Source organism: Sciurus carolinensis, chromosome 5, assembly GCF_902686445.1.
Source record: "Sciurus carolinensis chromosome 5, mSciCar1.2, whole genome shotgun sequence".
In the NCBI taxonomy this organism is placed as follows: domain Eukaryota; kingdom Metazoa; phylum Chordata; class Mammalia; order Rodentia; family Sciuridae; genus Sciurus; species Sciurus carolinensis.
Window position 1 is genome coordinate 352,248 of NC_062217.1, and position 13,374 is coordinate 365,621.

At 59.4% G+C, this 13,374-nt stretch overlaps 1 protein-coding gene across 7 annotated transcripts in view; it reads left to right on the forward strand.

The window, feature by feature from the left end:
* Rasa3 (RAS p21 protein activator 3) overlaps positions 1–12,201 on the forward strand; it is an 80,383-nt gene extending 68,182 nt beyond the window's left edge. For 2 of the 7 annotated variants that reach the window (XM_047552905.1, XM_047552909.1), the window contains 4 exons: positions 2,226–2,434; positions 3,197–3,300; positions 5,853–6,036; positions 10,911–12,201. In XM_047552905.1, the coding sequence (XP_047408861.1) occupies positions 2,226–2,434; positions 3,197–3,300; positions 5,853–6,036; positions 10,911–10,986 (573 nt within the window). In that variant the 3' untranslated portion in view covers positions 10,987–12,201. Of the gene's footprint in view, positions 1–2,225; positions 2,435–3,196; positions 3,301–5,508; positions 5,679–5,733; positions 6,037–10,910 lie in introns of those variants that run through there. The other 5 variants (XR_007108753.1, XR_007108754.1, XR_007108755.1 and 2 more) reach the window with 5 other exon arrangements.
* Positions 12,202–13,374: the final 1,173 nt, after the last annotated feature.

Sequence of the window (13,374 nt, forward strand, 5' to 3'; positions counted from 1 at the left end):
TCAGTCTCACCAGTTCCAGCATCGCTTAAAAACCCAAGTCCAAAGTCTTCTCTAAGACCCAAGGCAAACTCAGCTATGAGCCCTTCTATAAAAAAAAAAAAAAGAAAAGAAAAGAAAAGAAAAAGAAAAAAACTTACATAATGCTATAGGGCAAACTTTCCCATTGCAAAAGAGAGAAATAAGGGCAAAGAAAGGATCAGACTAAAGCAAGACCAGAACCCAGCAGGGCAAGCATTCAATCCTGAGGCTCCATGTCTGGCATCTGGGACATGTGGTGGCATGATGTGGGCCCCAATGGCTTGCCAGCCTGCCCCAGTGGCCTTGCCAGCTGTGGCCCCCATGGCCACTCCCAGGCTGGCTCTGCTCCCTGTCTGTGGCTTTCCTGGCAGATGTTCCATGCTCCTGGAATCTCAGTTCTCAGATCACAGCTGCAGCTTTACCTGGCAGTGCTACACATTGCCCTCCAGGGCTGCCTGCGGGGACTCCAGCCCTGCCTTTGAATTCTGAGGGGAAACCTCCGTGCTCCAGGACTCTCGTGTTCCGTGTGTCTGCAGAGCCAGCCCCACGAGGTGACGCCAAGGCCTCCCTGGGCTTGATTCAAGTGTCAGGGCCCCCTTCAATGATGCCTCAGTGGCTTCTGAGCACCTGGCAGCTGAGCTTGGGGAAACGAGTCCTGGGGAGACAGTTCCTGAGGCAGCCTGTGTGACTGGTACTAAGGCCCTCCTTTCAAATGGAAGTCTTGTGAGGGGTGGAGTCTTGCTGAGATACCCTCGACCTGGCTGCACTTTCATCCCGTGTGCTCGGTCGTCCTGGTCGTCCTCGGTCATCCTCGCCCTCTCTATGTGACGTCCACATCTTTCCTGAACCATACGAGTACTCCAGCGTATGTTTCCTAGAAACAAGGACATTCTTTCAGAACCTCAGTGCGGTGACCCACACCAGAACACCTCGCGCTGGTGCAAGGCCATCACAACCCGTCATATTCACTGTGACCACCCTGCTCCCTCCCACTGCGTGTTTCTGCTGTCCCCTGCTGTCCAACCCTCCTCTGCCTTTCAGGGTCTCAGGCCTGACGTTTTGCACACCTGCAGGTGGGTTATTTTGTAGCTGTCCGTCAGCTCGGCTTTCTGGACCCTGTGAGCACCCAGCCCAGAATGATAGTCAGGACTTGTTCCTGGCATCACAGCCATGAGCACCCTCATGCAGAGGTGGAGTTTGCACTGGGGGGTGGTGCAGGGGGTTCCCATCTCCAAGTGAGGCCGCAGCTATTCACACAGGAATATGGAGCCAGCAGTCCCCAAGCCCACTGAGAAGGGCCCCTTGGAGAGGTCTTTCTTCCTTCAGGACACTCCACCTGAGTCCTGCCAGACTCTGGTCCACCCACCTCTCTGAGCCCCATTTGGGTGCAGCCTGGCCTGTGCCTCTGGGATCACCTGACTCTCTCTGGCTCCAGGACCTTTGTGCCCACTGTCGTCTGCCTGGGAAGCCCTCTGTGCCCCGCCTCCCTGAGCCTTTCCACGCTCAGCCTAGTTAACTTAACCTGCTCCAGAGCTCACCAGAGGACTGCCGAGCCTCTCCGGAACGGTTAGGTCCTGGCCCCTGACTTGGTGTTTGCTTTCATCTTTCCCACTGGCTGCAAGTTCACAAGGGTAGCATGTCCCTGGGACTCAGGACAGTTGCTGGCACTCAATAGCAATTGTGGAGGAAAAGTAAGAGGCCAAGGCAGTGTCCCTGAGAAGTCTCATGAGGAAGGAGCCCCTGGGTGGGAGCAGTCCCAGGTGGTCAAGTGGGCGCCCGAGTGCCGGATCGCAAGGACAGCATGTCAGGCCCCGAGTGGGGCTGCATGGCAGGAAAGGCTTCATGGTTAAAAAGAGAAAGAGCCAGAGAAACTAGCCCACGTGGCTGGTGACTGTGACCAGCCCTGGAGCCCCAGAGGAGACAGCAGTGTGGTGGAGGGATTTCAGCTGAGGCCTCTGAGTCTGCAGGGCAGGGCGTGCCTGGACAAGCTGACCCTGGTGGTCAAGTTGCAATAGTCTCCCCAGCTCTGCCTCCTCCGTTCCCCACAGCCCCATTCCTGGGCCTGTCCAGGCCTGTGTCAGCCCTGGTCCCAGGGGCCCGTCCTTCTGCGTGTCCCTTCTTAAGTCATCGACGATGTCTGGGTGCCTGGCTCCTGAGGTCTGCCAGAGTGCCTCTTCCAGCCCTCCTGAGCCTGTGCTGTTCCTCAGATGTTCCAGGTCATCCAGCCAGAGCGCGCGCTGTACATCCAGGCCAGCAACTGCGTGGAAGCCAAAGACTGGATCGACATCCTCACCAAGGTGAGCCAGTGCAACCAGGCGCGCCTCACCGTCTTCCACCCGTCCGCCTACCTCAACGGCCACTGGCTGTGCTGCAGGGCCTCCTCCGACACTGCCGCCGGCTGTACCCCCTGCACCGGGTAGGTCTGGGCCCCTGCAGCGCCCGGTGCCCCACCACCCCGACTCAGCCAGGCACCGTTGTCTGGCTTGTACACTGCCCAAGGAGTTCAGCCAAGGGGTCCAGCGGGACTAAAACACAGCCACACTCACCGGGAACCCAGCACCGCCAGGCTAATCTCGTGTCCTCTGAGGAGACCCCACCGACAGACAGCACCTGGGTGTGGGCCTCTGGAGGGAGCTCCAGGCGTTGGAGGGTCCTCCCAAGACCCTGCTGGGCAGAGCTGCCCCTGGGAGTGGTAGGCAGGGCAGGCAGGTGTGAAGCAGGGCAGCCCCAGGTCTCCTGCTGACCCACCCAGACTTCTTCACCTGCACCTCTGAGTGGAAATGGAGACTGGCTGTTGCAGTGGGGCCTCCCGTGGTCATTAGAAAAGGGAGGGTGGCCAGGTGCCCGCTGCTTCCGTGGAGCCGCGCGAGCTCTGTGGCTTGTCACATGAGCCATGGGAGCCTTGAGCGACAAGCCTGAACTGGCCTGCCGCACGACCGTCACACCTGCCTTTGCCCCCGAAGCCTTGGAGGTCGTAGGTGCAGAAGCCAAGGCCTCTCCCGAGGGGCCCAGGGCCTTTCTCACGTTCCACGTGTCCAAGGCCAGCACCCGGGTCAGGGTGAGGTTTTAATGTGGGTCTCTCCGACTTCTTTCCTACACAATTTTCTTAAAAGTAATATGATTGAAAGCCTTGTCTAAGTCATGTTTTTATCTTTCTATTCTTTCCACATCTGGGCAGCGGCCTCCCAGCAAACATCCAGCTGGACATTGACGGGGACCGCGAGACGGAGCGCATCTACTCCTTGTTCAGTCTGTACATGGGCAAGCTGGAGAAGATGCAAGGTGACCACAGCCCCTGCACGCGTGGGCCAGGGAGCTGCAGCGCCCCCAGGTCCTGGGCACAGGGCTATTCTGTAGGGCAGCGAGGTAGAGCTCTGGCATCCGCGGGCAGGCACAGGGCCCTTGCTGCCATGCTGATGATGGGAAGCTGTTTGCTGGCTGGGCAGCATTCTAGGGAAGATGCGTTTCGTGGTGCTGATAGTTTTCAGATAGAACTTAACTTGCAGCCTCTGACCCGCTTTCTAAATAAGCGTCCGTACCTCCAGCAGAGGAGGTCATTCTTCTTTCCAGAGGGGTGCGTGTGCATGTGAGGCCACACGCCCAGCAACCCCAGCACACGGTACATTTCAGACACCTGTGCACCTTTGTTTTCCTTGACTTTTCTTTTTCTTTTCTTTTTTTTTTTTTTTGGTGCTGGGGAATCGAACCCAGGGCCTTGTACTTACAAGGCAAGCACTCTACCGTCTGAGCTATCTCCCCAGCCCTTATCCTTGATTTTTAATTGCTTAGCAGAACTAGAAGCACAACAATCCGGGTAGGACAGATCAGGTGACGTGGGAACTTGTCTGGTCTGCAGTGGGAGGTGGACACAGGACCCTGGTCACAAGGCAGCTGTGCCTCCTTGCAGGGTCTGGGAGAGCTCAGATATGCTCATGTAGACGCACATGGGCCTTCAGCCCGCAGAACATGATACAGCAGAGTGTGTCTGGAATCAAGCCATTAGACTGGCTTCCTCCTGGCTCTCCTGACCTGGCCCAGAAGGTCAAGTGCACCTTGGCTGGATGTGTACAGGGCTCCTGGGCATCACATCCCAGCTGACTCTGAGCACAGGCACCCAAGGCGCACACACCCAAGCCAAGCATCGTGCCCCAGCAAGCGTGGCATACACAGAACCTGGCTCCGAGGGTCCAGGATGACTGCACCTGTGGCCCTACAGTTGCATGAGTCCTCAGGGCAGTGGGGGCAGGGGCAGCCTCTGACAGCAGTGACCAAGCAGAGTCAAGGGGTCTTGGAGAGGGCGAGGCCAGTATGAAAGACCCAGTGAGGAATGAGCCCTTCTTGATTGCCATCTTCCAGCCTCCTTGGGCAGTGCCGGGACTGGGCCCGCCTGCACCAGAGTGCTGCCCGCTCTGTGTGGCCCCTGCCCGTCCTCTGTCTGAAGTACCCTCCTGGCTTCAGTCCCGCCAGTGTCTGCCCTTCCTGTGACCTTCCTCCTGGGAGCTTTCCCACACCCCCATCCCAATAGCCTGTCACTCCAAGCATAGCCCCTCTGATCTGTTCCCTTTCACTCGGCATGCTGGGATCGCTTAAGAGCAGAGGGGAAGTCCTGTTCACCCCAGGAATTGGCACAAAGGAGGTGATGTCCTGTTTGACAGATGGATGGGTAGTGGAAGGAAGGAAGGACAGGTGTATAGACGGATGGATGGATAAAAAGTAGACAGACAAATGGAAACAATTATGCTCTCAGCCTTCCCAACGATGAACCGTCTTGATAGCAAGGGTTCATTGCTGTCAACAAGGCTGGAAATAGCTCGCTTTGTCCCGCACTGGACGCTACAGGGCCTTCAAGCCTTGTCCTGAGAGCGCGTTGCTTCTTGACGGTGTTCTTGTTGGACAGCTCTGATTGTGAGACACGTCCCCCAGATACTTGACCATGGGCCTCTGCCCATTGATGTAAGAAGTCCCTTCCTGCATAAGTCCCAGTCTTTGGTGAAGAAGTGCTGTGTTGCTGTGGCCTTTGTCACAGGCCACAGTGAGACCCTGGCCCCTCCTAGCCCCTCCTGTGGTGAGGTCTCCATGGCCCCAAGTGTGCTGCCCTGGTAAAAGCCAGTACTGCAGACTCAGTGCAGGGTCGTGGTGTCCTCTCCTGAGGGCTAGTGGTGGACTGGGGATGCTGGACTGTGACCAGTGCAGAATGGCTTGTCACGATGGTGGCAGGAGTGGAAAGAGCCCCCACGGGGGACGGCAGGCTTGCCTGGGTGTGACTGGGGCAGGCTGTCTGTCCATCTGCCCAGTGGCACAGATACCCACTTGTTAGGGCTTTGGGAGGGTGGGGAGGTCGGCTCCAGGACCCCGTTTCACCGTGGTCACAGACCACCACTCTGGGGTCCGGGGCAGAAGGTGGTTTTAGTTGTCATTTGTGTCCCAGTGAGACAGGCTGGGCTCAGGGCGATGCCTACTTCCCTCTCTGTGTCCTGCTCCATTTTCCAGCCTCACCAGACCTCATGGGATGGCCGTGGCTGCGGTGTCCTCACCAGCACCCCTCCCAGGAGAGCGGGGATACCCTCTAGCACCCGCCAGACTTTCTCCACAGCCGTCCTCTCCTCACTGTCCAGTTATCCAGCTAGACCTGTGAGGAGGAGGGGCTGGGCCAGAGCCCAGGAGTCCTGACCGAGCTGAGCTTGCAGGACAGATGTTTGTGCCATGTTCACACAGGGGCCAGGGGCCAGCCTTTCCTGGAGTGACTGCCTTGGGGAATGTGCCCTGAGCAGACATCCAAAGATGGGTGTGGCCGCGGGCCCCGGCCACATCTGCACTGACGTCCCACCCCACAGAGGCCTGCGGGAGCAAGTCCGTGTACGACGGCCCCGAGCAGGAGGAGTACTCCACGTTCATCATTGATGACCCCCAGGAGACCTACAAGACGCTGAAGCAGGTCATTGCAGGTGTGGGAGCCCTGGAGCAGGAGCATGCACAGTACCGGAGGGACAAGTTCAAGAAGACCAGATACGGGAGCCAGTGAGTGCCCTCCCGATGGCACCCACCTGGGCAGCAGGGCAGGGTCTTCCCAGCCTGTCTCCTGGCCTCGGGAGCCTCCAGTATCTCTGCCCCATCTGCCATCTCCCAGGCCACCTGTCACCAGGCACAGGCTGGCTCTGGAGTGGCCACATTCCTGTCCCGTGAGGGAGGTGAGGTGGGGCGTGCTAAGGTCCAGGACTGAGCCAGGTGGACCACATTCGGCCAGTCACCAGCTTCGACAGGCTGTGTAGCTGCAGGCAGCTTGACTTCCATGCCCCCTTCTGCACAAGAATGGAGGTTGTGGGGAGATGGAGTTCAATGAGTGGAGGGCTAGAAGAGCCCCTGTCCTGGGTGATGGGAGTCTTGACCATCCCCACCCAGCAGGGGCCCTGGGACTGCCATCACAGAGCCACACCTAGGACAGAGTGGGTGAGCTGCAGGGAGCCCCCGGCCACACAGAGAGGCTGGGGTTCTGGGAAGGACCCAGCGAGGCTAAGGAAGAGTGATGGCTTCCAGTGCCCTGCCGGACGGAGCCTAAGCACCCCAGGGCACCTGGTGTTACGGCAGGCCTGGACACCTGCAGGGAGCCCATACCCACCTTCTGAAGGACTCCCTGCAGAGAGCCCATGCCCACCTTCTGAAGGCCTCCCTGCGTAGCATGAGAAGCCCATCAGCCTTGCACTCCAAAGCCAGCAGGCTGACAGCAGCAAGGAAGGGAGCCTGTTCGGGGGGGGTCGCACCTGGGCAGGCAGTGGCCCCCTTCAGCACCAGGCAGTCTGCAGCCACAGGTAGAAGGCAGTGCGCCTGTAGACACAGCATCTCCAGCACCAGGCAGTCTGCAGCCACAGGTGGAAGGCAGTGGTCCTGTAGACACAGCACCCTCCAGCACCAGGCAGTCTGCAGCCACAGGTGGAAGGCAGTGGTCCCGTAGACACAGCACCCTCCAGCACCAGGCAGTCTGCAGCCACAGGTGGAAGGCAGTGCTCCTGTAGACACAGCACCCTCCAGCACCAGGCAGTTTGCAGCCACAGGTGGAAGGCAGTGATCCTGTAGACACAGCACCTCCAGCACCAGGCAGTCTGCAGCCACAGGTGGAAGGCAGTGGTCCCGTCAGACACAGCACCCTCCAGCACCAGGCAGACTGCAGCCACAGGTGGAAGGCAGTGGTCCTGTAGACACAGCACCCTCCAGCACTAGGCAGTCTGCAGCCACAGGTGGAAGGCAGTGCTCCTGTAGACACAGCACCCTCCAGCACCAGGCAGTCTGCAGCACAGGTGGAAGGCAGTGGTCCTGTAGACACAGCACCTCCAGCACCAGGCAGTCTGCAGCCACAGGTGGAAGACAGTGGTCCTGTAGACACAGCACCTCCAGCACCAGGCAGTCCGCAGCTACAGGTGGAAGGCAGTGGTCCTGTAGACACAGCACCTCCAGCACCAGGCAGTCTGCAGCCACAGGTGGAAGCCAGTGGTCCTGTAGACACAGCACCCTCCAGCACCAGGCAGTCTGCAGCCACAGGTGGAAGGCAGTGCTCCTGAGGACACAGCACCTCCAGCACCAGGCAGTCTGCAGCACAGGTGGAAGGCAGTGGTCCTGTAGACACAGCACCCTCCAGCACCAGGCAGTCTGCAGCCACAGGTGGAAGGCAGTGGTCCTGAGGACACAGCACCCTCCAGCACCAGGCAGTCCGCAGCCACAGGTGGAAGGCAGTGCTCCTGTAGACACAGCACCTCCAGCACCAGGCAGTCTGCAGCCACAGGTGGAAGGCAGTGGTCCCGTAGACACAGCACCCTCCAGCATCAGGCAGTCTGCAGCCACAGGTGGAAGGCAGTGGTCCTGTAGACACAGCACCTCCAGCACCAGGCAGTCTGCAGCCACAGGTGGAAGGCAGTGGTCCCGTCAGACACAGCACCCTCCAGCACCAGGCAGACTGCAGCCACAGGTGGAAGGCAGTGGTCCTGTAGACACAGCACCCTCCAGCACTAGGCAGTCTGCAGCCACAGGTGGAAGGCAGTGCTCCTGTAGACACAGCACCCTCCAGCACCAGGCAGTCTGCAGCACAGGTGGAAGTCAGTGGTCCTGTAGACACAGCACCTCCAGCACCAGGCAGTCTGCAGCCACAGGTGGAAGACAGTGGTCCTGTAGACACAGCACCTCCAGCACCAGGCAGTCCGCAGCCACAGGTGGAAGGCAGTGGTCCTGTAGACACAGCACCTCCAGCACCAGGCAGTCTGCAGCCACAGGTGGAAGCCAGTGGTCCTGTAGACACAGCACCCTCCAGCACCAGGCAGTCTGCAGCCACAGGTGGAAGGCAGTGCTCCTGTAGACACAGCACCTCCAGCACCAGGCAGTCTGCAGCACAGGTGGAAGGCAGTGGTCCTGTAGACACAGCACCCTCCAGCACCAGGCAGTCTGCAGCCACAGGTGGAAGGCAGTGGTCCTGAGGACACAGCACCCTCCAGCACCAGGCAGTCCGCAGCCACAGGTGGAAGGCAGTGCTCCTGTAGACACAGCACCTCCAGCACCAGGCAGTCTGCAGCCACAGGTGGAAGGCAGTGGTCCCGTAGACACAGCACCCTCCAGCATCAGGCAGTCTGCAGCCACAGGTGGAAGGCAGTGGTCCTGTAGACACAGCACCCTCCAGCACCAGGCAGTCCGCAGCCACAGGTGGAAGGCAGTGGTCCTGAGGACACAGCACACTCCAGCACCAGGCAGTCCGCAGCCACAGGTGGAAGGCAGTGGTCCTATCAGACACAGCACCTCCAGCACCAGGCAGTCTGCAGCCACAGGTGGAAGGCAGTGGTCCTGTAGACACAGCACCCTCTAGCACCAGGCAGTCTGCAGCCACAGGTGGAAGGCAGTGGTCCTGTAGACACAGCACCCTCCAGCACCAGGCAGTCTGCAGCCACATGTGGAAGCCAGTGGTCCTGTAGACACAGCACCCTCCAGCACCAGGCAGTCTGCAGCCACAGGTGGAAGCCAGTGGTCCCGTCAGACACAGCACCCTCCAGCACCAGGCAGTCTGCAGCCACAGGTGGAAGGCAGTGGTCCTATCAGACACAGCACCTCCAGCACCAGGCAGTCTGCAGCCACAGGTGGAAGGCAGTGGTCCTGTAGACACAGCACCTCCAGCACCAGGCAGTCTGCAGCCACAGGTGGAAGGCAGTGGTCCTGTAGACACAGCACCTCCAGCACCAGGCAGTCTGCAGCCACAGGTGGAAGGCAGTGCTCCTGAGGACACAGCACCCTCCAGCACCAGGCAGTCTGCAGCCACAGGTGGAAGGCAGTGGTCCTGTAGACACAGCACCCTCCAGCACCAGGCAGTCTGCAGCCACAGGTGGAAGCCAGTGGTCCTATCAGACACAGCACCTCCAGCACCAGGCAGTCTGCAGCCACAGGTGGAAGGCAGTGGTCCTGTAGACACAGCACCCTCTAGCACCAGGCAGTCTGCAGCCACAGGTGGAAGGCAGTGGTCCTGTAGACACAGCACCTCCAGCACCAGGCAGTCTGCAGCCACAGGTGGAAGGCAGTGGTCCTGTAGACACAGCACCCTCCAGCACCAGGCAGTCTGCAGCCACAGGTGGAAGGCAGTGGTCCTGTAGACACAGCACCTCCAGCACCAGGCAGTCCGCAGCCACAGGTGGAAGGCAGTGCTCCTGTAGACACAGCACCCTCCAGCACCAGGCAGTCTGCAGCCACAGGTAGAAGGCAGTGGTCCTGTAGACACAGCACCCTCCAGCACCAAGCAGTCCGCAGCCACAGGTGGAAGGCAGTGGTCCTGTAGACACAGCACCTCCAGCACCAGGCAGTCTGCAGCACAGGTGGAAGGCAGTGCTCCTGAGGACACAGCACCTCCAGCACCAGGCAGTCTGCAGCCACAGGTGGAAGGCAGTGGTCCTGTAGACACAGCACCCTCTAGCACCTGGCAGTCTGCAGCCACAGGTGGAAGGCAGTGGTCCTGAGGACACAGCACCTCCAGCACCAGGCAGTCTGCAGCCACAGGTGGAAGGCAGTGGTCCTGTAGACACAGCACCCTCCAGCACCAGGCAGTCTGCAGCCACAGGTGGAAGGCAGTGGTCCTGTAGACACAGCACCCTCCAGCACCAGGCAGTCTGCAGCCACAGGTGGAAGGCAGTGGTCCTGTAGACACAGCACCCTCCAGCACCAGGCAGTCTGCAGCCACAGGTGGAAGGCAGTGGTCCTGTAGACACAGCACCTCCAGCACCAGGCAGTCTGCAGCCACAGGCGGAGAGAGCCCTGCCTTCCCCAGTGCACACCCCACAGTGACCACACACTGCGTGCACACGTGTCCAGCCTACACATGATCCACATGCATCGCCACATGTGATCCGCAGCACTGGGATGCTGCACACCAGTGTGTGTACATGCTGTATGTGCAGGCCATGTGTGTGAACTCTGCACACTGCATACACATGAGCATCTCTCTGCCTGCCTTCCAGGGAGCACCAGGGGTCAAGACTCCCCCTCCTCTTCCAGGGAGCACCCCAAGGAGAGGGGTGGAGCATCATTTCCCCCCACCTCTTCCAGGGGCACTTAATGGTCATAGCCTCATCTTCGCCCCTTCCAGGAAGCACCTAGAGGAGTGGGGAGCCTCCTATTCATGGAACCTCTTCCTCCCCCACCCATTCCAGGGAGCACCTGGGGTGGAGCCTCATCCTCCCCCACCCATTCCAGGGAGCACCTGGGGTGGAGCCTTATCCTCCTCCCCCACCCGTTCCAGGGAACACCTGGGGTGGAGCCTCATCCTCCTCCCCCACCCGTTCCAGGGAGCACCTGGGGTGGAGCCTCATCCTCCTCCCCCACCTGTTCCAGGGAGCACCTGGGGTGGAGCCTCATCCTCTCTCCCCCTCTTCCAGGGAGCATCCCATTGGAGACAAGAGTTTCCAGAGCTATATCCGACAGCAATCTGAGGTCTCCACTCATTCCATTTGAAGTCTGTGCAGTGTTCCAGACAGGTGCCAAGCTCTGCACAGGTCACCCACGGCCCTGAGGAGCAGAGGGAGCAGAGACAGCTGGCAGTGGAGCCCTCCGCGGCCGTCAGCTCCCACAGGACCAGCCCTGGCTGCAAGGCACTTCACATCTCCCTGCAGAACTCTTGCCACATGCTTTCCTTGCCTGCCTGTGGTGGGTGGTCTGACCCGCCTCTGGATTGTGTGGTCACTTGTCTTCTAGTTCCCTTTGTTCTGTGGTGGTGCAGGGGTCAGACGAATGGTTTGGAGTGTGGACTGCCCAGTGGCCATCCTGTCCCTCCTCTGGCCTGGCCCTGGCTGTTCTGCTGCACCACTCGACGGGAAAGTGTTGCTCCTGCTGTCCCCACAACCACAACAGAGGCCTCTCTGTTCCTGGCGCTGGCTCTGCTGCTGGCTGAAGGGCCAGTTCTGTGGCTGGGATCCCCGTCTGAGGGTGCCTTGGCTTTGGGGGCCTGGGTCCCTCTGCAGAGCCCAGGGAGGGAAGGGCGAGATCCAGTCTTCTCGGCTGACAGCCCAACCCCAAGTCCAAGCACAGCCTGCTCTACTGTGGGTCTGTGCTTGGAACAGAATCCACTTGCTTGCCACCCCGTGGGGAGGTTTGGGGAAGATTTTTGAAATGTGCGTTTTTCAAGCCGTTTTTCTTAATGTTTTTTTTAAGGATCATTTTTAATTAGCCCTTTGATGTAAGGTAACAGAACATTGAAACCTACACCTTCTTAAGAGGTTTCTGCAGAGGCAGACAGCCAGGAAGTGTGGTCCCGGCTGCCTGAAGGTTTCCCCAGGGAATGCTGCAGTTGAGGCTGCACCAGGAGGTGGCAGGGCTGCTGGGAGCTGCTGTCCTGGGTCAGGAGGGTCTGAGGCAGGAGGGCGGACCTCTCCAGCTTGAGGGCACACTGCTGCTGCAGACCCTGGCTCCCAGCCCTCCTGGGCTGTGGCGGGAGGTGCTTGGAAAGCACTGAGGTTCACGTGGACTGTCCTTGTCCAGACACTTCATCTGGGGACAGATGGCCATATTATTTCTTTTCACAGAAGTAGTGAAGGAAAGTGAAAAAATAAACTCTGGACACGCTCTCAGGCTGTGATTTTTAACAGGGATTTGTAACAATGTTTCTGTTTATAAAATACTAATGATTTGCAATGTATTTTACTGGTCAATTAAAACAGAGGTTTTATTCTTTCTGAGGACTGACCTGGTTTTCCAGAGGAGCCCACTGGTGACTGCACCATGTGGGGAGGGTGGCCGGTGCGGAGGGCCCGATGATAGGTGGCATCCCTCCAGCAGCTGACGCTCACCTGTGGGACTCTGGGTGGGGCCTGGCCCTCTGGTGCCCTCAGGAGGGGTGTGGTCCAGGCACTTGGATCTTCCCATAGCTGGAGGTGCCTGGGTGAGGGGAGAGCAGTCTGCACAGCAGCAGCCAACGTCTCCAAAGGTGCTGGAGCTGAGCTCACAGCGCTGGGTGTGGAGGGATGGGTACTCCGTGGGGTGCACAGAGCTGCTGTCTGCTGTGCTGCTGTCCCTCCTGGGGCCAGGAGAGGCTCAAAAGGGAGGCTCTGGGCAAAGACCCCATGCTGGGGCCAGGGACAGCCTGTATAGCTTTAAATTCTTTATTCCTTCCCTTCCTCCATTTGATTTTTCTTCCATTGTACGTTGGCTCCATTAGGAGGAAAGTTTGGGGTTTGATTCTGGGAACCCAAGTCAGACATTTCTTGGGGGTCATCCTGCAGCTGAGGACTGTGGCATGAAGGGCTGAGGCTGGGGTGGTCCCTGGTCAGCCTCCTCCATCCACAGGAGGGTGTGGAGTTGGGGGAAGAAGGTGTGTCCCCTCTTCTCAGCCCTGATGTGTCCAGGACAGGGCTCGGGCAACACAGGGCCGGAGGACCTGGTTCACCCTGGGGTGTGTCAAGTCAGACTCAGGCTGTGAGGGAACACGGAGGCAGGAGGCAGGTTGTGGAGGGAGGAGATGGAAAGGCCAGTAGGACACGGCCCCTGGGAAGCAGGCCCTGAAGGCCCCCATGTCTCCCAGGAGGGGCACAGAGGCACCTTTGGAGACCCTGGTCATTCCACTCACTCCTCTTGCTCACCAGCCTCGGCCAGTGACCTGCAGCCTCTGGGATGCAAGAGGCTGTGGGCTGGTGGTCAGGAGGTGTGTGCTTCGGCTAGCCCCTGAGGGTGGAGAACAGACCCCCCAAGTAAGCCCCTTTGGCAGAAGGGTTATATTGAGCCCAAAGGCACTTTTAAAAGCCAGCAGTATAGGGAGGGTGCTCTGACCACCCAAAGGAGGAGAGGAGGCCCCCAGCAATGGCCCCAGAGGACAGTAGTCCCATGCAGACCTGGTCCAGCTACCCCGGT